At 38.5% G+C, this 23,246-nt stretch overlaps 1 protein-coding gene across 1 annotated transcript in view; it reads left to right on the forward strand.

Annotated features, from left to right (window-relative positions):
* The window catches only part of LOC149244187 (nuclear protein), a 152,029-nt gene that overhangs the window by 83,365 nt on the left and 45,418 nt on the right, over positions 1–23,246 (forward strand). The window contains exon 4 of the mRNA XM_089374757.1: positions 18,421–18,552. Within this exon, the coding sequence (XP_089230883.1) occupies positions 18,421–18,552 (132 nt within the window). The remainder of the gene's footprint in view (positions 1–18,420; positions 18,553–23,246) is intronic.

A 23,246-nucleotide genomic window follows, 5' to 3' on the forward strand; every position in this document is an offset into this window, starting at 1 on the left:
CGAAATTTATCAGTGGTAGAAGGAACAATGCAACAAAAGACTCAACAAGGAAGACGCAGTTCTTCCTACAACAGTTGCTGGGATAGGTTAGCGTTAGAATTTGAACAATATGGATACTCAAAATATCCAAGATTTTCCTACCAGATTAGATGAAGAATTTGCGTGATTAGCTAATTTGGCATCAACGGATGTTTGGTACATTGATAGTGGGGATTCAGCTCATATGACTGGAGTACGAGAACATTTCTCGAGCTATCAAGAAGAACAGATGGAATTCCAAATAACTATGAGAAACATAACGAAGTTACTCTCGTAGGGAGAGGCACCATAGCCCTTCAAACGGAAGCAGGAACCAGCATCCGAACCACAAATGTTCTACATGTGCCAGGATTAGGGATGAATCTAATTTCAGTGTCCTAGTTACAAGACAAGGGATATGATGTATACTTCATTGGAAAGAAAGTATACGCTAAACATCCAGGCTGGAAGAGGAAAAAGCAAATTGGGGTTCGAAGCAACAAGTTGAATAGGTTGCAGCTCGAATCGCCAATGGCAGTGATAGGCAACAACTATAATGGTGAGAAGGAGCGAAATGAATTATGGCACAAGCGAATGGGGAACTTACACCATGGAGCACTGAGGATGCTTAGAGAGACTGTTACAGGGGCTTCAGTCCTAAGCAATGAACATGATGACTTATGCAGAGGATGTGTACTAGGAAAGTATGCTAAAGCAACTTTTCCCAGAAGTAACAATAGGGCAAGGGATGTATTAGGGCTAATACACTCAGATATCTGCGGTCCTATGTCCACACGGGCTCTTAGTGGTGGCGAATACTTGTCACTTTTATCGATGATAACTCCAGAAAAACCTAAATCTATTTCTTAAAGACCAAGGATGAGGTCTTTGATCGTTTTCGAGAGTTCAAGGCTCTTGTTGAAAATATGACAGGGAAAAAGATAAAGGTATTGTGTTCAGATAACGGTGCAAAATATACAGACAAGGATTTCACAGATTTCTGCACAAAGGAGGGCATCAAAAGGGAGTGGACAACTCCATATAATCCAGAGCAAAATGGAGTGGCAGAACGAAAGAACCGGACTATTGTTGGGGCAGCCAAAGCCATGTTGTATGATCAGGATCTACCTAAGTATCTATGGGCAGAAGCTTGCAACACAACAATATATATTCAGAATAGAAATCCTCATAAAGCATTGGGGAAGAGAATGCTCGAAGGAGTATTCGTAGGGAAGAAGCCAAAACTCAGTCATCTTAGGATATTCAGAAACATGGCTTATTGCCACATTCTAGAGGAGAAGCGTAGCAAATTGGATCAAACTGCAAAGAAGGGGTATCTCGTAGGATACAACGAGACCTCAAAGGCATATAGAATCTACATTCCAGGTAGCAAGAAGATTGTAGTAAGACAAGATGAAAAGTTCGTGGAAGATAGAGCTTTCAAGAAATCTTGTGAAATGCCTGCAAAAGATCAGTCAGGAGATGTTCCGTTAGTCTAAGAGCAGCAGGGGTGGCAAGAAGGACAGGCAGGAGAGCATACACCTGGGACAAGTACAGTGACTAGTACCAGTATTTCCTCAGAGGGAGGAAATGGAGATGCTTATCAACAGACGAAACAACAAAGTGAGGAGGAAGAGTTGGTTGAACCTCCCACCACCAGTGGTAGAACAAGCAGAGAAGTGCGACAGACATTGAGGGATGCAGAGGAGTTTGTTGGAGCTCCTAGAGCCGAGAAAAGGTAACGCAGACAACCAGATAGATATCAAGCATTGGTAGCTCAGGTTGGAGAACCCTTTGGCTTTCAGGAAGCTGTTCAACACCAAGTGTGGGTGGATGCCATGGTGGAAGAGTACAACTCCATCATGATGAATGATGTCTGGGAAGTAGTACCTAGACTGGAAAATAGATCTGTTGTAGGTTCGCGATGGATCTACAAGATCAAGTATGCTGTAGATGACAACATAGAGAAGTACAAGGCAAGGTTCGTGGCAAAGAGGTATGCTCAGAAAGAAGGGATAGACTATGAAGAGACTTTCGCCCCAATTGCTCGTTACACCTCTATTAGATCTGTTATATCCTTAGCAACTCAAATGGGATGGGGGATTCACCAGATGGATGTCAAGACAACATTCTTGAACGTGGTGATAGAAGAAGAGGTGTATATATAACAACCCGAAGGCTTTGAAACTCATGAGAAGAAGTCTCATGTTTGTAGGTTAAAGAAAGCCTTGTACGGGCTTAAGCAGGCACCTAGAGCATTGTATGGTCGAATTGATGGTTATTTGCAGCAGTTGTGATTTGTTAAAAGTGGTGCTGATCCCAATCTCTACTATTTACTGGTGGAGAATGAGCCACATATTTCAGTACTATATGTAGATGACCTGTTTCTAACTGGATCATCTAGGCTCATCCAAGACTGCAAGAAGAATCTTGAAGTCGAATTCGACATGAAGGACTTGGGATTGATGCATTATTTTCTGGGGTTGGAAGTTTGGCAGAAGAATGGGGAGATCTTCCTTGGTCAAGGAAGATATGCTATAGAGATTCTAAAGAGATTTAGAATGTAGGATTGCTGATCCATGGCTAATCCTATGATCACCAACTAGAAGAAAATAGATGCATCAGAGGATAAAGAAGTAGATCCCACCTTGTACAGACAACTCATTGGGTCACTTATGTATGTGTTCAACAGTGGACTAGACATTTGTTTTGCTGTTAACACTCTTAGCCAGTTCATGGTGGAACGGAAAAGAGTGCATTGGGCAGCAGCTAGACACGTACTTAGGTATGTATGAGGAACAGTTAGATATGGGTTGAAGTACTCCAGAGGAGAGGATATCAACTTGAATGGGTTCACCAATAAGGATTGGGCAGGTAATTCAGTAGACCGAAAAGTACCACTGGGTACTGCTTCAGTGTTGGATCAAGGATGATATCCTGGTGCAGCAGGAAGCAAAAATTAGTGGCACTGAGTTCAGCAAAAGCAGAATATATAGCAGCCAACATAGCTACGTGCGAAGCCATATGGCTTAGAAAATTGCTTGTGAGCCTATTCAGGAAAAGGATGGAGGCGACCAAGGTTTATTGTGATAATCAGAGTTGCATCAAACTCTTTGAGAATCCAGTATTTCATGATCGGTCGAAACATATAGATATCCATTGTCACTTTATCAAAGATTGTGTTCAGCGTGGGGCAGTACAACTACAATATGTTCCCACAGGAGAGCAAGTGGCCAATATACTCACAAAGGCTCTCGGAAGAGCTAAGTTTACTCAGTTCAGAGAGCAGTTGGGTATGATTGAAAATCCATTTCAGTAGCAGGAGTAGGATGCAGTGCAGATGCAGTGTTGGGTGGTAGGACCAGTAACAACATGAATGCAGAGGGAGTTGCAGTACAAATGTAACATTGATAGTAGCAGTGTCAAAGGCAGCAATACAGTAGCAGCAACAGTGCAATAGTTGATGGACAACATGTCAGGCATCAACAACGCAGACATGATGCTTAAGAGACAGAGTAGTATGTAGAGAGGCAGTATATTGTTAGAGCACATTCCTTGTTAAGAGGGAGTGTTGATTTGGGGTAGCATCGGATGTGCTCTAAGCCTCAGATTTTGCATGGAGGCTTGGGCACATGTAGTCCAAAGAACCCATAAAGCGTTTTGGGAAATTCCACCTAGAAGTGATTTTATTAAAATATTAATATATTTAATGGGGTTCATAAGTTTAAACTTAGGAAAATTAAAATATTAATGGGTATTAATCTAATTAGGGGTGAAACTTCTAGAAAAAGCCATGGATCAAGTCAAAATGATCCGAGCCTTTGATTATGTTTTAATCTAGGCCGTTGATTTCTCAACATGAAGATATAAGAAGAGACTTGAGGGTCATTTGGAAAAATACACCAAGCAGATACTCAATTGCCCAAGAGAAATTGATTTTCTCACTGGTCAAAGTTCAGCAAGAGAAAATTGATTTAGAGGGAGAGTTGCAGGTGGAGGAGAGACAGAGAGGGTTCAACATCAGTCAGGACAGGGACGAAGACACAAAGTAGTAGAAGGAACAACGCTAGGAAGATTGACGTTGGGAGAGGTAGCACTGGCCTGGGTGACATACGCACTGTGTAGACTAGTCCAGAGGCCAGAGAAATTGACGCTGGGCAAGCCAGAGAGATGTGGAGGGTCAAAGAACTTCTCTCTCGGGTTAGACACTTGTTCAGGAACATATGTAAGTATTCCTCAGTTCTATACTGCTGGGTGAAATTTTGTACATGTTGATTTTTGCTGAAGAATAATAAAACCCTGATTTGCTGCATCGGTTTTCTCGCATTGGGTTTTTCTGTGGACATTTGTCCAAAAATAATTGTGTTATTGTGTTTGTATATGTGCCGCAATTTTACTTTCATTTAATTTCTGCAATGTATTAATTGTGAAGGTTGCAGTAGAATATGTTTCAATATCTGCCGGAAGAATATAGTAGATAACTTATCTTTGAAGTAATAAGTAGAAGAAGTCATATTAATCACTGCAGTAGGATTTTTTTTTTTTTGTTTGGAATTTTCACAATCTTGACAATGCCTGAGCTTTGAAAGGCTAGTCGTCCAACTTGGCCTATGCAGAGTCTGTGTCACTTTGGCATTGCCTGCCACACGTGCTGCCTAAATTGACTGCCAATCTAGCCGTCTTGCCTGCTACTGACTGGGAAAACGCTTCTCTGGCCCTTTGGAAGCTCTTCCTAGCCTTTGGAACTCAAAACGTCTTCACTTCCAACAAAATCAAACTGCCCTTTTGAGGCTTATGCATTGCCTCTGCGCAACCTCTCGAATAAAATTTTGGCCTCTCTGCAAAGTACTCACCGGATCTGGAAAATCTTCCTCTGACTTCACTATCTCTGCCCCTCTCTGTCTCTGCTTCCCTTTTTAAGCTCGAACTCTTCCGACAACTGTTGATGCTCTCTGGAAAATCAAACTCTCTAAGGAAATTGATCTGAAGTGTGTGTTCTCCATCTACCCATCAACTTCTTATAATCTTCTGTTGGGACTCCAACGACCAATATTAAAACTTAATCAAGGGCTAATATGATTTCCTAGTTGATTTGTGTGAGTTTCTAGACGATTCACACCTTTCTCAATTAATACAGATTAATTAAACTCTTTTCCTAAGTTTAGCCTTAGGAAATATTTAAAAAATAGACTAATAATGTAATTGAGACACTTCTAGGTGGAATTTCTAGAAACGATTTTTGGTTATGGAGAACTCCTGCGTTTTAGCCTCTCCGTAGAGATTCGAGACTAGAACACCTATGATGCTACAAAAACTAACATATTCCATACATGACTTTTATTGATAAAAGATTATGAGTTGGTGTATTGTCTTCTAAGGGTGCTATGTTATTTTTTCCAGGATAGTAACTACTAACTGTAAATTCCAAATATTCTTCTTTCTTTCAATTCACAAATTTTGTAACTTAATTGTGGGGTTTCCGAGCTTTTAGTGGGCCATGTGTTAATATTAGTCTTGCAAAAATCTATGAGTTGTACTGTTTTTTGTGAATTTTTTCCTAAGTATTTTCAGGCTGTTGAGTTTTCTGGGTTTCACCAAGCACTTGAGGTTTTGGTTTATGCTTGCTAAGTTTTGGCTATTTTTACCGATTAGCCTGAGTTGATGACCCCCACTGAATTTTTACCAATGCCAAGTTTTGCGACACCTTGTTAATTTAGCTTTCCTATCATGTAATTTGTATTAAATCTGCCATGTACCTACTTCAGGAACAAGATCTATTGTATTTCGTCCATTTTTCTTTTGTTCAAAATGAAATACCAATAACTGTCTTGATTGCAAACGCTGCTCCTTAGATCGATTAGTTATATCATTCCTATCATATTTTTTTCCACGAAATGCCTTGTGGAAAGCACACTGAGTACTTTCCCATGATGCATGGATGGTAAACTGTTAATTTTAGATAACAATGGTATGTTCTATGCTTAGCACAATTTACTTCAATATTCTTTAGCAACCCAATAAAAATTTTCAATAACAATCACATCAACCATTAATCACATTGACAGTAAATGCATATAGAACATAAAAACATATGTAGTAGACAAGCCAAGACAAGAGGACACCAGATTTGGCAGATGCCAGGGAAAAGCCCTAATGTGGAGAAAACCCTTTGATCAAATCTTATTATTATTCAATAGTTCAATGGAGAGAGAGAGTACAAAAGTCAAATAGACTAGCCCAATACAAAGTCAAATCAACTCTGTCAAATTTTGCAGTCAACTGCAGTCAAACTTCAACCCTAACTAGAAAGTCAACACTGGTCAAATCAACAGCAAGTCATATCGGTCAAAGGAAAATTAATTTACCCTGCATCAAGGGTCAATGTCAACCCAAAATAGTGGCACAAATGCTAGTCAAACTGGGTCAAACAATATTCAGCCCTGCTGTCAAACAATCTTGTGGTCAATGCTGGTCAAACAGTCCCAAACACCTCAATTTTTGTGCCAATTAATGTGGCCTCAAGAGAGCGAAATTTTGCCCCAAAAAACGCAGTCAAACTCGGTCAAAACAACAGTGGTCAACGCTGGTCAACAGTTCAAAATTTTCATCCTGTTTTAGCCTAGAAAAACAATCCTCTTAGCCGCACGTGTGAGAGAGAGAGAAGATTCCCAAGTTGTACGAACCAATCTGTTGTGGAGAGAGAAGAATGATGAAGTGAGTGATGTCCAAATGAGGAGAGAGGTTTCTTCTATTTATACACTTTGATGTGGGTGAAGAGACACATCTATTGGGCTTCTTGAGCCTACATTAAGCTGAGGCCGACCTTAACAATTTGTACATGTGAGAGAATAAATTCAAAAGCACACTTCTGCTTGTCCAAATGAGATGATCTTTATATCAAGCTTGGACCTCTCAAATAGAGGAATCCAATGCAATAATCATCTCCATCATATGAGCTGTCCCAAGGTGGAATTTGGCCCTAGTTGCAAATTTTAACATAAATAGAGTAAATTGTCTGTCCTAATTATGGATCCTAACCCCAAGGGGGTCAAGAGAATTGAGGTTGTGACCTCCTCAACTTTTGGTGAAAAATCTCACCTTTGGCTCATGATTGTTTGAGCTAACCCATATGGCTTATATCATTCATATCTAAATGCTAAGCATGTACTTTTCAGCTCATTTTGGTTGGCCTTTTATTAAAATGGTTATACCATTCATATCAAACTCATTCTGGTCAACTTTTAGCTCCCTTTTCTTAAGAATGCATTGATGTGGTAATTATGTGGTCACTGAAGCTTTGGGGTGCGTGCTTACTTGAAAAAGCTCTTTTTGCCTACAAAACAAAAAACCACACAACCCAACATGGACATGCAAAAAAAACCAAACCTTATGGCTTGAAGTTAGCTTTTGCCAGAAACTAAATATTTTCCTCAATGTTTCTGATTTTCCAAGATCACATTAAGACGCGGCGGAAAAGAGCATACGCATGAGAAAAATCCTTCCTTTCTATTTCTGATTTGCCCAGATCGCACAGAGTCGCGGGGCAAAGAGCATACATAGAAATGAAAGGTATAAATCCGATAATAAAAAATAGAGAGGTAGATAAATCGAAATAAACAAAGAGATGAATAGCTAAAATTGCAAATAATGACTGTATACCTCAAGATCTTAAAAATGACGTAGCTAGGGCTATCGGAAACCTGTTTGCGTGAAACGAAAGGGGTTTCTGACTGGAACAAATGCTCCTAACACAATAGAGTAGTTCTCTGGGCCCGAAAGTAATCAGAAATAGTAGATCTAGGAAACGACAGTCGGATGCAGTTGTACCGGCTTTGGATTTGGATCACCAATGGATGCGGCCCTCAAATAGCTCTGATACCATGTAGGAATTTACAGGGTAAGTTCCTCAGATAGAACACCAAAGGACACCGCTCGCAAACAGATCACAGAATAATACACCAGTATTCTTGATGTGGTTAAAACCCTCAAAGAGGGAAACAATCCACGGCCTGAGCCAACGTGGCCACTTCAGGCAATTTATGAATAAAAGAATGAAAATTTACATAAGCTTCTCTCATGAACGGTCACCCTACAAATGACCCTCCATGCTCTTTAAATAAAGCTCATTGACCAATCGGGCGTTAAGCCATGGATCAAGTGTTGGTAATACCGAGGAGAGAATGAACCGTCGGATCACTTCATGTCTAGAACATATCATGACCGTTGGATTGTAAGTTACAAATGTGCATAGTAAAGAAACACACTTTACCTAACTCTACACTACACCAAGTTATACTTAACTATTTCCTATGTGTTAGAATATCCTAACAATCTAAATTTTATTATCATTTTCTCGCTCTATTTTGATGGCTGGATTGAGTTTTGTAGGAAAATCTTGATTTTTTAATCATTGGGCGTTCATGGGAGTTTTCAGTTGGACCAACCAACTCCCGATCTGTGTTTTCTAAAGAGCCCAATTTAATTTGATCCCGGGTTTATCATAAGATTTTTATTAGTGATGCATGAAGGGTTTTGAGCTAAGCACCTCTTTTAAAATTTAAAAATTTAAAATTTTTTATGTGCGAAATTGATGAATCTGGCTGTTGAGAGCCTTAGATTATCAGATCTGGGAGCGGAGTTGAATTCACACTCCTCAGATCTGATAGGTCTGCCTTTACTGTGCATAAATCTGCAATTTTTTTTGGGATTTCTGACTTGGGTTTCTTGGTTTTGTTTTTTTTTTTTGTAGATCTGGGTGTTTTTGTTTTCAGGTACAGGTTGCAAATCTAAAGGTGAAGTTTGATTTGAAGCTAGATCTAGGCCCTGGAGGGTAAGATTTGGCCTCAAAATCATTTTGCAGGAATATTATCCAGCATTTTGCAGTCCAAGGGTTTTAATTTTTTTTTTTTAATTTTTATTTTTTTAAATTTGGACATAATTTTATAGGGATTTCGCTAATAAATCTGAAGCATAAAAATACATTGGTGTGAAATTCGTTTTTCTGGGTTTATCTTGAGTTTGGGCTACAGTGTCTTTGCTACCTGGGGTTTTCTAAACAGAAAATTTAGAATTTGTCTTTACTGTATACATCTTGGGTTTTTCTGGAAAATTTCAATTTTTTTTTTCTTTTTACTGTGCGTTTTGAGGTTTTGTCTAAAAAAGTTTGTGTCTTGTTTTTTGCTCCCTTATCCCTCCATTCCTCCTCGCTGTCTGATCTGCCATCTTGTGTTGCGTCATTCCAAAACCATGACCTCTCCTCTCCGTCTGCCTGCAACTTATCCCATTGCTGCTCCTTCCACCTTTTTGCTGTGTCCTTCCTTCTTTCCTTGGCCATCCCCTCTCTTCTTGTACGCAGATCTATAGCCTGCATCCTCCATTCCTGCACTAAACACAAGCAAACAAGTGAATACGTCCCTATCATCGCTGCTTCATTCTCCCCTTCGAATCCCCAGATTCGAGCGCCCATTCCTTGTCCGCAACCATCACCTGCTAGCTCGCTGCCCTCTTCACCCATTAACCTATCCCTCCATTAATCCGCAGCTGCAAACCCTGCGTGTCCCTTCCCATTGCTTCGTCGAGCTACTAGCTGCAACCATCCACACATTGTCAACCTGCGACAAGCTTGTCCCTTCCTCGCTGCTTCTTCTGCCGTCGAGCAGACTCGACCTCCTCCTTCGCCAAACCTGCAGAAACGTAAGGCAAACACTTTGACTTTTTTTTGTTTTCAACTTCTGAGTTAGGTTTAGACTTTAACATTTCGATTTTTTATTCTATTGTCGTGATCTAGGTTTGTTCAATATTTTATTTTTATTTTTTGGCTTTGGTTAGATTTAGGTTTAGAATTCGACTTTTTCTTTTTAAGTTTTGGTTATTGTTTTCTTTTGTCTTTTATTTTATTTTTGATTAGATTTAAGTTCACGTTTTTCATTTCTATGATTTTGATTTAAAAAATCCTAAAACTTAAAATTTTTAAAAATTAAGAAAATCATAAAAATTTTACTTTTTGACTTTGAGATTACAAATAAATTAAATCAAAGAACCTAAAATTTTACATTTTAATTTTTATGTGGCTCATTGCCCATAAAAATTAAAATTTAACTAAGTACTGTTGATTTTATTTTTATTTTTGGGTCACGTTAAAAAATTTCATTTTAGTTTGCTTCATAAGCTTAGCACATCAAAATTGCCTAAGGAATAATTAAGATGCTAATTTATATTTCCTTGGTATTTTTTGGTTCTAAGTGCGAAATTTTAAATTTTCATGATTTTTCTATGGTCAAGGTGCGATAAATGTTTTAAATCATATTGACTATTGGAGAACGATAAATGTTTTAAATCATATTGACTATTGGAGAAAGATTATTTTGCTAGATTATCCTATATGCTAAATTTTGGGTATTTTACAAGTAATTGTTCGTGATCGTCGCTTTGCCACATCTATAAGTTTTCTCTGGATAACTTGTTTTATTTAGTCTATGGTTAATTCAAATATTAAAGGCATTGGTCTGTAGTCATTTATATCTTGTGATTGTGTCTTATTTCAATCTATCTATCTTAATTGGCCAAGACTTGCTTTAAATTCATCAAATTGTTCATCCTTAAAATCTCCTAGAGCCTGTGTTCTACAGGCTATCCTCATCCATTCACCTTAGGGACTACCCCCCTTGACTTGCATAGGAGAGAGTCTAATCGGAGTGAGTAAGGATTAGAGTGACAACCCTGACTCTGAGCGTTGTTGCGGTGCTTAGACACTTTGTGTGACAACAGGCTCAAATAGGCACCTAGAGCATGGTATGGTCGAATTGATGGCTACTTGCAGAAGATGGGGTTCGTCAAGAGTGATGTAGATCCCAATCTCTACTATTTGGTTGTAGAAAATGAGCTTCTAGTCCTAGTATTATATGTGGATAATCTCTTCTTGACAGGATCATCCAGGATCATCGAGGACTGCAAGAAGAATCTAGCCACAGAGTTTGACATGAAGGATTTGGGATAGATGCATTATTGCCTGGGGTTGGAAGTTTGGCAGCAGAAGGGTAAAATCGTCCTTGGACAAAGGAGATATGCTACAAAGATCTTGAAGAGATTCAGGATGCAGGACTGTAGGCCGATGGCTACTCCAATGATCACCAATTGGAAGAAAATTGATGCATCAGAAGACAAAGATGTTGATCCCACCTTATACAAGCAGCTCATGGGGTCCTTGATGTATCTGGTCAACACCAGAGCAGACATTTGTTATGCTGTCAACACCCTTAGTGATGCAGGAACATCTGACCCTTTTCTTAATTAAAGAAGAATCCAAGTGGAGCGATGAAGACGTGGACAATCAAGCTGGAAAACAGGAGGAAAATCTGCTCAAAAACAGATTTAATGAGGATTTGGCGGATATATTATCTGCGTGCATGCATTATGGAGCTTTCGTTGGAGGAAAATAAGGATCGGATCTTATCGATCCTTCCGATCTAACATTCTTATATGTATATAATAAGACAGAGATAGAGAGCGTAAGAGGCAGTGTGATAAATAGACGTTTGTGAGAAAAATTGAGTGAGATGTAGCCGAGAGTGAGCTTGTTTTTAAGGCTGAAATGCCTTAATTTTGTAACTGTTTTGTTAATATATATAAGCCTGTTCTAGTGTATGTTGAGTATGTTTATGTGTAAACCCTGTGTTGCGTGCCGGATCGATCATCGATCACTTAAAAGACCGATGCAGATCTAATTAAATGTTTGACTGTTATATATAAAGAGCAAGTGAGGACTGGCGTATTAGCAATTGCCTGATGTGGGTTTCGATTTGTATTTCTAATAGAAGTCGTGAATATATGTATTGGCTTTGTATTAGATCGGATCTAGTACAGCGGTCAGATCTGAACTATAATGCGTTGAAATACAGTCGGTAAATCGAACTCGGTTTTGATTGTGGAGCAACGGTGGAATCGGGAAATAAATCAATTGACATGTAGTCCTGGCGATCTCTGATTCCGATTAATCAGATCAGCGCAGCGGAGAGCGTGTTAAATGGAGTTGGACGGAGAGGTGGACCGCCGAGGCTTATCGGTGCGGTTGTATTATTTTTAAACCCATATATTGATGTGTATGGCGCGGGTTTTCAAAACATTACGCCTGTATTAATGATGGCAATGGTGATTTAGAATCCCATTAAAGGATGACCGATTTATAAAGATCCACGCTACAAAATGAGAAGTAAAACGCTTCCGTTTAGGTTCAATGGGCCATAACCATAGGCCCAGGTTCGAGATTTATATATGTAAGGGGATTTTGGGCAATACCCAAGATCTCTTTTCATCACTTAGTCAGTTCATGGTGGAATCGAAGAGGGCTCATTGTGCAGCAGTCAAACATGTTCTTAGATATATACACGGAACAGTCGATTATGGACTCTTGTACACCAGAAGTAATGATATCAGATTGAGTGGGTTCACGGATGCAGATTGGGTTGGAAGTTCAATAGATCGGAAAGGTACCTTTGGGTATTGTTTCAACATTTGATCGGGGATGACCTCTTGCTGTAGTAGGAAACATAAACCCGTAGCTCTGAGCTCAGCTGAAGTAGAATATATGGCCGCTAGCATAGCTTCGTGCGAAGCCATATTGCTTAGAAAATTGCTTGTGAACCTATTCAGGAGAGGATGGAAGCGACCAGAATCATGTGTGATAATCAGAGTTGCATCAAGCTCTCTGAGAATCCAATATTTCATGATCGGTCAAAGCACGTTGGTATTCGGTGTCACTTTGTCAGAGACTGTGTTCAACGAGGAGCTTTACATTTGAGCTACACTCCTACAGGAGAACCGGTGGCAGATATCCTTACCAAGGCTCTGAGAAGAACAAAGTTTGCTTATTTCAGGGAGAAGATGGGGATGATAAAGAATCCATTTCAGTAGCAGAAATGTGTATGTATCAGATGTTGCAGTGCAGCATGATGCAACATTTGAGAGAGAGTTGCAGTGTAGATGCAGTGTTGGGAGGAAACCAACAACAACACGGATGCAGAGGGAGCTGTAGTACAGATGTAGCAGTGGCAATGGTGGAAGCCATGGGCGGCAGTACAAGAGGTAGAGTGTAGAGGATGTTGGGCAGCAAGCCAAGCATCAACACAGGTACTGGTGCCGGATGATCAAGGCAGATATCCTTACCAAGGCTCTGAGAAGAACAAAGTTTGCTTATTTCAGGGAGAAGATGGGGATGATAAAGAATCCATTTTAGTAGCAAAAATGTGTATGTATCAGATGTTGCAGTGCAGCATGATGCAACATTTGAGAGAGAGTTGCAGTGTAGATGCAGTGTTGGGAGAAAACCAACAACAACACGGATGCAGAGGGAGCTGTAGTACAGATGTAGCAGTGGCAATGGTGGAAGCCATGGGCGGCAGTACAAGAGGTAGAGTGTAGAGGATGTTGGGCAACAAGCCAAGCATCAACACAGGTACCGGTGCCGGATGATCAAGGCAATGTTCAGTGGTGGAGCATTACTAGAGCACATTCCTCGCTAAGAGGGAGTGTTGATTTGGGGTAGCATCGGATGTACCCTAGCCATGAAAATTGGTGGAGAGGCTAAAGCACATGAGATCTCCAAGAACCAGAAATCGTTTTGGAAAATTCCATCTGGATGAGGAGTTATTAAAATAATTAATATTTTTAATAAGTTCCTAAGTCTAAACTTAGTAAAATAAAAATATTAATGGGTGTTAATAAATATAAGGATGAGAAGCTTCTAAGGGACGAAGATCAAGTCTATTTTAATCTTAGTCGTTGATTAGGGACTTAATCTTGGCCGTTGATTCATCAACATGAAAAGTATAAGAGGAGGCTTGAGGGTCAGTTGGAGATACACCAGGGGAGACCAGTCAGTTCGATTTTTGGAGCAGGGTTTGTTGAGAAATTTGAACTAGAGGTCTGGATTGCAGTGAGAGGCAACAAGTACATAACGAGGAGGCAGTGATAGTGTCGGAGGGACAATGCAGAGATTAAATAGGCAGAGGTAGAGCCAATCAGAAAGACACAGAGGCAGCTGGATTGCGCAGTGACTGGAGCGCTTGCGTGGGTGACATAGAGAGCCAAGTGCTGTCGTAGTGAGGCAGAGTGCTGATGCAGTGAGACAGAGAACTGTGTAGAGGCTAGTTGGACTGACGCTGAGCCTAGAGGAAGCACTAGAGGATTTTATGGTATTACTGCCGTATGGTTATCTCTGTTGGGTGAGCCAGTTTGGCACCCTAGTTGTACTCAAGAAAAGATGATTAATAAAATCCTCCTCCGTTGCATCGGTTTTCCCACATTGGTTTTTTCCGTGGACAATTGTCCAAAAATAATTGTGTTGATGTGTTTGATTCTTGTGCATGTATTTGTTTCAGTATAATGGTGTGATATCTGTAGTAGAATTTATTTTAATATTTACTGAAGGGATTTCATAAATAAGTTATTGGAAAATAAGTAGGTAAAATAAATCAGTTGCTGCAGTATTAGAATTTTCACATGGTATCAAAGGAAAGAATTAGAGACAGGAAGGGAAAATCAATTATGGGTCAAGATCATGATGCAGAGGCATCCACGCCAAGAGACTCGTGCAGATTTTCAGAAAATTGCACAAGAGATTGATATTTCGATTTCTCTATGCTGGCTTCTGGATTGGAAGAAGAAGTTGCTTGTGTAACAAGCTTTGCATCATCAGAGGTATGGTATATAGATAGTGGAGCCTCCTGGCATATGACAAGAATCCGGGAATGTTTCTCAGATTATCAGGAGGAAAGAAGGAATTTTCAAATCACCATGGGGAATAAGGCAAAGTGGACTCTAGTAGGGAAGGGTACCATAGTTTTTCAAACAGAAATGGGAGAGCAGTTCCGAGCTACCAATGTGCTGCATGTGTCAGGACTGGGGATGAACTTACTTTCTGTATCATAACTTCAAAGCAAGGGCTATGACGTTTTCTTCATTAAGGAGAAAGTATACATCAAACACGCGAGTTGGAAAAAGAGAGTGCAGATTGAAATAAGAAGTAACAGGTTGTACAAGTTACAATTAGAATTACCAATGGCACTGATAGGCAGTAATGGAGACAAAGATTTGAATGAACTATGGACAGAAGAATGGGACATTTGCACCACGGGGCTCTGAGGTCTGGATTGCAGTGAGAGGAAGCGAGTACATAATAGAGAGGCGGGATAGTGTTGGAGGGCCAGCGCAGAGATCAGAGAGGAATATGCAGAGCCAATCAGAAAGACACAGTGACTGGAGGGCCTTCGTGGGTGACAAAGAGAGGTCAAGTGTTGACACAGTGAGGCAGAGTGCTGACGTAGTTGTGCAAAGGCTAGTTGGACTGACGTTGAGCCTAGGGGAAGCACCAAAGGATTTTATGGTATTACTGCCATGTGGTTATCTCTGTTGGGTGAGCCAATTTGGCACCCTAGTTGTACTCAAGAAAAGCTGATTAATAAAATCTTTCTCTGCTGCATCGGTTTTCCCACATTGGGTTTTTTCTGGGGACAATTGTCCAAAAATAACTGTGTTGATGTGTTTGATTCTTGTGCGTGTATTTGTTTTTGTATAATGGTGTGATATCTCTAGTAGAATTTATTTTAATATTTACTGAAGGGATTTCGTAAATAACTTATTGGAAAATAAGTAAGTAACATAAATCAGTTGTTGCAGTAATAGAATTTTTCGCAGCAAAATTCACAATGTCTTTCATTTCTTGCGCCTTAAAAAGGACTTGGGGCAGCATGTTGTTATTTCCATAGAACTCCTGCGATTGGATGAGGAAGGGAATTGACCTTGGTTCCTGAGAAGATCCTAGATACAAGGGAGAGGAAGCCACAGAACAAGACAATCAAGGAGTTCCTCGCAAAGTGGAAAGATTTGCCTGTAGAAGATGCTATCTAGGAGGGTGAACAAGTGCTCAAACATACTGAATTGAATTTGCTTGAGCACAAACAATCTTGGGTGGGGAGGACTGTATTGTCCCCGACCACTGAGGAAGCTTATAAGTTATGTCAAAGTCTGCTAGCCTAAAGTGGTTCCCATTGGCTAAAGCGAGGAAATATTTAATAAAGGGGGACTTAAATTTCCTAAGGAAAACCTTATAAAAATCTAAAAAAGGAGAAAGGGTGATATTCCCTAGGCAAGTGAAAGTCACTTTAACTTTATAAAAGCTAATTTAATAAAAAGAGAAGGTGAAAAGGCAACCCTAAACTCATAAAAGAAGGAAAGTGAGGAAACTCTCTTCATTAGTGCATTTGTGAGTTTGGAGAAAGAGATCTTGGAGAGAGTTTGAAGGAGAAACCAAGGGTTTTGGAACCCTAGCCGTATAGCAGACTTCGGTGTTGAAACAAGACACCCTAGTTTGGATTTGAGAGTGAAACCACTCAGATTTGACCATGAGCTTCAATGAAGTAAAACATTTTCAGTGAATATTGAGTTAGTGAGGTGTTCTTACTCTTAGCTGATTTTTTTCACTGATGTTATATTTTTCATAAATTTTCTTTACAGGTGATGGCCATGAACAAATTTGGAAGTCTTGGGCATGAAAGGAGGGACCATTAAAGTTACAGGCTTCAATCCTATGTTGCAGGAAACGTTGCCCCCAGGTCTGTTTTAGCCAGGAAACGAAGCAGAAACACGTACCGTGTGTCCTGGAAATGAGTTTCCGGTCGTATTGGCAAGTTTCCTGTTGGGGAAACGTGGCAAGTACGGCCAAAAACGAGTTTCCACTTCATATTGCGATTTTTTGTTTTTTTGTTTGTTTGTTTTTTTAAAAATTTTTTTTTGGTTCTAATTTTTGATTGGGTGAATAAAATATTTTGTTGATGCTTCTAGATGCCTCTCTCAAGTTATAATAAGACTCTTGCCTCATTCCCTCATCACACAATTGAGCAAGTCGTTTCTCTTGGAGACAGACGATTTTAGCAAAGAAGAAAAGAGGAAGAGAGCAGTGGTCTTTTGTCTTTATAGTTCTTGCAGCCTCATAGTCTTTATTGTAGTTGCAGCCTCATGTATATAATAAAGGCTGATTTTGAGATTTGGATATATAATAAAGGTTGATTTTGGATAATCCGATATTGCTATTTTCATTATGTGATCATTCATGAGTAAATGTGATGTAACTTTAATCATAATGTTTAAACGTTAAATGTAATAAATTATAATGTATTATGTATGCTTTATGATTGCACATGACATTTCTTAAATGTCCTAAATTCTAATATATATATATATATATCGCGTTTCCCCATTTCCAAATTTTTTTGGGGGAGGGGGGGGTCACGTTTCATACCCGTGCCCGTTTCAGAAACTTGTACCCTTTTCCCCGTTTCATGCAACTTAACTTCAATTTGAAGGAAAACGAGTTCACTTCCTCACAGGCCAGATTATTGACTGTTCTGGAGCTCGAGCTTGGGAAAATAAGTGACAAGATTAAGTTCTGGGCATGAGAACGTGAGTCTCATTACTACTGGAGGTCGAACTACTTATTCCCACACTGAATCGAAACTTTGAGGAACAAATTACCCCATTCTCAGAGAGCCGAGTTACATATATTTGCTGGGATGTGACTATTGTTCACAAAGGAGAGTTTTTCATAGTTAAACCCGGGCCGAGTCCTCTCTCTCACATGCTTGCCGTGAACAGAATACAACTGGTGGGCATTTTCTGTTTGTGCTAGCTTATTCCCTATAGCACACAAGGAGAACGAGTCAACAGACTTTTCTATTCAGTCAACCTGGGACTGTGTGTGAGTGCTCATGCTTTCTGAGGCTTCATTGGGCAACGTATAAAGGAGGAATGGCTTAGTATCTAGCGTGGCTGTCCTTCCCTAGATTTCTGAGCAGTCCACGTCCTTGTGGGAGCCTTTCTCTTACTTCTGCTAGCAGCCAAGCGTACCAGGTGCCATAATACAACTCTCTGCTGTATATTTTCATTAATGTTGAGAACTGTGAATGCATATAACTGCCCAGAATACCTCTGTCAATGATTTTATTGAAAATCTGAACTTGAATAAATTATCAGTGGTCATTCGAAGTCAGTTCTTTCCTGAAATTCAATGTGTATGTGACATGTGTGCCATAAACATATTTCACCTGCAGCAAAGTGTTTGTGATTTGCTTGACGAAAGTTCTCACTGAGAAAACAAAACAAAAAAAAATTCAGAAATTTTACCTTGGAATCTTACAACCCTGATTATGGTGACTGAACCTGTAGTGATCATTGAGTAAGCCCCATGGCAACAGACACAGCTAGCCTGGGGATTTGACCATGAGGCATCTTGCTTTAAAGTTTAAATCTACAGCACTCAACCACTTGAGCTAACCCACCAGGCCCTTTGCTTATTTACCTATAATCATTGTAAATTATATTTACTAATTCATGTCTTGGTGATTTTTGTAGGTAGTCAGCTTGATAAAGGAACTTGCATCCGCTGCTGCTGCTGAAAAAAATATAATCTTTGATGAAGGTTTAGAAGAGAGGCTTTGTGCTTATTCACGAACTGTTGCTCATTTTCCAACTGCATTGAAAGAGGTATTTTTTAACTGAAATATTTGAACTGTTATGTCTTTAGTAAGTTCCTTGTAATAGGCATTTTATTGTGACCCCTTCATTTTCAATTGTTCTTGATGTAAGTGTTTCTTATTTCATATTAAATCGGGAACATTTGTGCTTAACACACTAGTATTTTTATTTCAAGTATATTGAAATTATCTTTGTATTAAGTTTTAATTATAATAAACCTGGATCTTCTGTGGATCTTCTGTCATGCTAATTTTGAGGCCTCAGGTCAAGAACTTATGCATCAATAAAAAAGAAGTTAAAAGTTGACAATACAAATAACAGGCCCAATTTCCAACAAATAGATAACAGCCTTAGCCCATCTTTATAAAAGAGATCAAAGACAACATCCAAATATCTTTACTCTCTTAACCATGACCAACAGTGCCTTTAGAAGAGCTTCCATTTCCTGGAAAATGATAAGCTAGATGCAGTGATTGTTAGAAGGTGACTTTGATAAACCAGGCTCTCAATACATTTTTGTTGGGACCTTGATACACATTGATAATGTGGTTGGTTGACCTTCATTGAGAATTAAGATCCTTTTCAATTGTTGGGGTCATTAACCATAACACCATCCCAAAATCTTAATGAGAGTGTATTCTATTGCAATAATGACTAAGTTGTAGAAATCCACATTGTTATGAATATAATTTATGTAAAAGTAATAAATATAGATAATAAATAATAAACATAAATAATATGTAAATAAATAATAATTAGTTAAACAAAGAGGCATGTCTAAGGAGACATGACCGTCTTCTTGGTATATAAGTAGGCCCCTCACTCTCAATTGTATCATCATTCTTACTCATACATTTAATATATATTCTTGTATCCCAATGGATATCTTTATATTCCAAGTCTTTTGGAGTATTTAACTTGAAGGTCGAACTTTGTTCGTTCCATTTGGTATCAGAGCCATTCGATCCTCTGGCCGTTCAACCGCTGCGCCTTCTGATCTAGATCCTTGGCAAGTTGGCCATAAAAATCGTCAACTTTGTTGCTGTCGTGATTGAAGTGTTTCGCTAAACAAGTTGGAGTTTCTCGAATTTCGGTAATTGGCCCTTGGCCATTTTTAAAGAATAAAAAATGAAAAAAGAAAAGAAAAAAAAGAGCCAGATATATAAAGAATTATATATATATATATATATATATATATAAAGAAATCTATATATATATATATATATATATCAAGAAGATCAAAGAAAAAAATAAAAATAAAAAAATATTCCAAAAAACTTATAAAACAAAGCAAAATAATGTTTTTTTATAAAAAAACAAATATTTCTTTTCATAAATATCATACAAGAAAAAAAATTCATAAATATCACACGAAAAAAAAAACGAAAGAATGGGCAAGCAAATTGACACCACCGCAACATAGCACAACGACCCTATCAATCGCAGCCGTAGCATGACCCATACAAGTTCGCAATCCCGAGGCACGCAAGTTTGCAGCAACGGCCAAGCCCAGTTATTGACTTAAAATGTCTGATGTCACCATTAAATTGTTGCAGCCATGTCGTTGCCACCGCAAGCACTAAGTTTAATCGCTGTCTGTCGTTGCCACTGCCACCGCTTTCGTCTGGTGCTGCGTGCATGGCCACCATCCAAACTGAACTACTCTTCCTACTCATAACTGTGAGACCGAAGTGAATTTTCTAAGTGGAGTCATTGAAATCTATTGTGTTTGATAAGGGTCATAGGTCACGACTTTTCGAGTTCGAAGGCAGTATCGATCAAACTAATGAAGTTTTGAAAGGCCATTAACTTCTATTGCCAAATTGAAATTTGTGGCCGCCGATTTCAAAACTGTGGTTAAAACTCAATATCAAAACCAAATAATTAGGACATTGATGTTAAACTAAATTCGTACGAAAGCATCGTTTAGTTTCGTTGTAGTGGTTCAACATAAGCTATATATTGAAATATATATAAAGTGATTTCTATACCTTTTATAAAATATATATAAAAAAGGGGAGTTATTTCATTTTATATATACAAATAAAAAATAATAAAATGATCCGATCGAGATTATAAAAAGTACCATTTGAAGACAAGGAATTATTGAGTGAAATATATTTAATAAGGTTTTGGAAAAAAGTAACAGGAAAAGACATTCTCAAGGCTCATAAAAGGAGGAATTATATATTGACTAAAATAAATTAAACGTTTTGAAGGATTATTATGACAAAAAAAGGGTTACCTTTAAAACCCCAAGTCCATCTCAACAAAACGAAGGGAGTCAACCATGGAAGAAAAAGGAATGGATTCTAACCTTGAAATGAAGGGAAGAAGGTTTCTAGAAACTTTACGTAATTATGCTTCAGTGCTATTTAGAATTAAAGGGTCTATTGCGGGAAAAGATGTCACTATTGCTATCTCACCTGCCGAAGAGAAAAATTATATAATGCCTTAAATTGCAAACCAGTTAATGATTTTAGAGTCAAATATAATTGAAAAATTAAACTGTTTTGGCAACAAAAAATATGACATAACCGATTTATAGTTAAACATTGAGGATTATACATTTATGTCGCAATTCTCAGTTCAAACCCTATGGAGCAATCAAGGTGACATTATTTTAGGTTTACCCTGGATGGAAACTCTAGGATCCTTCATCTTAAATATGAAAAATAAGTTTTTAACATTTTCCTATAGGAAGAAGAAATTAACACTCCAGGATGTTACATTGAAGCCAAATTTAGTAACGCCAGAAGACATACAAGATATTTCAAAAGTAATTTTTCAAGAAGATAAAAAAAATTACAAAACATGCAAAAAGAAATTGACAAAATCGTTTTTGATCGAAATGAAGAAGTTTCTCGGCTTAAAGACCATAGTGAAAAATTATTAACACAAATTAAGAAGCTTAAGAAGGACAAAAGGTCATTAGAAAATAAGGTACACCAACTTATTGAGAAGGAAGCGTTGAATTCTTCAAATAAACAAATTCAAGTTGAAGAAAATGGAATGAATACCGATCTAGTGAATATCACAACTCAAGAAGAAGACATGTCAGTTAAAGAAAAAATACACTCAAATGTTGAGACGAAGAAAATTCCAAGTGAAGATTTTGTAACCAATTCGACGACATCAAAACCTAAAGTAAAATAGAATCTTCCCACACACATGATAAGGGAAACCAACAGAACTCTTTATCTACATTTGAATCACAAGAACAAACATCTCAATCAATCTACGAATCCGTATCACTTAGAACATAAACAACAAACTAATGTTCTGAAAAATATTGAAGTGCACACAACTCAATTCAACGATAACAATTCATCACATGTTTCCAATAATCAAAAGATTTCACAAAAGATTAATTTATAATGGCCAGATCCTTCCTCCGTGTGACAATTTTATTTATCACTCCAAGGATCATATCAACCTGTATTGATAAAGATCACTGTCCCGAGACGAGAAGACATTTGTAGTAGAAAAAGAGATCAAGCCCTTTCATCAACAAGCTTTGAGAACAAAGCTTTTTGAAGAGGAAGGCAATGTTATGAATATAATTTATGTGAAAATAATAAATATATATAATAAATAATAAACATAGTAATATGTAAATAAATAATAATTAGTTAAACAAAGAGGCATGTCTAAGGAGACATGACTGTTCATAAAGGCACCTGCTTGGTATATAAGTAGGCCCCTTACTCTCAATTGTATCATCATTCTCTCTTTTTTTTTTTTTGACAAATTCGGTTGCTATTATAAATCTAAAAAAAGGTGGGAGACTGAGCTCCAGAAATACATGCCGAGGTGCCAAGAAGAGCTAGGGAAGAAGGAGTTACAACTTAAACAAAATTCCTCCTTTTGGGCTTCTAAAAACCAAAGACCAAAGGTAAATCCTAACAAACTGCAGTAATAAATAACAACATTTACAAAGCATCAGTCTATATTAATGTGGCTGATGTGTCGAGCAATGGACTCTTCAGGTTTGTCGTCGGCGCCGACTTGCTTCAAGCTTGATGAACTTGTTGGAGCTGCGTTTTTCTTTTCTGTTGTTCCTTTTCTGCGTTTCCTTTTCTGCGTTTCCTTTTCTGCTGTGCCTTTTCTGTTGTTCCGTTGTTCTTGCTATATTTTCCACTGTTCCTTTTCTGTTGTTCCGTTTTTTCTGCTTTAAAAAGCGGAGGGGTATATAAATAGAGAGGGGAGAACAGAGGCCTTCGTTTCTCAGGAAAAGCAGAGAAGTAAGAACAGGCAAGGAAGGAACTGTGAAGGGAGGAGTATGCGATGGGGGTAAAATAGGGGCAGTCACTGAAACAGAGCGTTGTGAAACAACAATGATCCGAAACGATCAAAAGAGCCGCAGAACAAGTGAAGATGGGAAGGGAGGCTTGGGGGTAAAGAGAATGCATCCTGGTATAAGTAGCAAGCAAACAGAGAGGCGTGAAGGACATGATCACGAGGTGAGTGCTGAGGTGGTCACGGATTCTGCATGGGCAACATAGATTCAAAAAATCTGAGGAGACTGCAGGGAGAAAAGGGAGGATTTCCGGCAGCGTGGAGCAGATAGCCTCGGGATTGTTTTTGATTTGGTCAGGGTACGCCCTGAGCAAGATGTGAGTCTTTAGATATGAAATTTTTTTACAAGTCATGGGAATCATGGAAGAAATTGGAATTGTTCCTCGTTGTTACAGAGGATATTT

The sequence above is a fragment of the Pinus tabuliformis genome, chromosome 8 (assembly GCF_031772625.1).
Source record: "Pinus tabuliformis cultivar Carrire ecotype Pingquan chromosome 8, CPIR1, whole genome shotgun sequence".
Taxonomy (NCBI): domain Eukaryota; kingdom Viridiplantae; phylum Streptophyta; class Pinopsida; order Pinales; family Pinaceae; genus Pinus; species Pinus tabuliformis.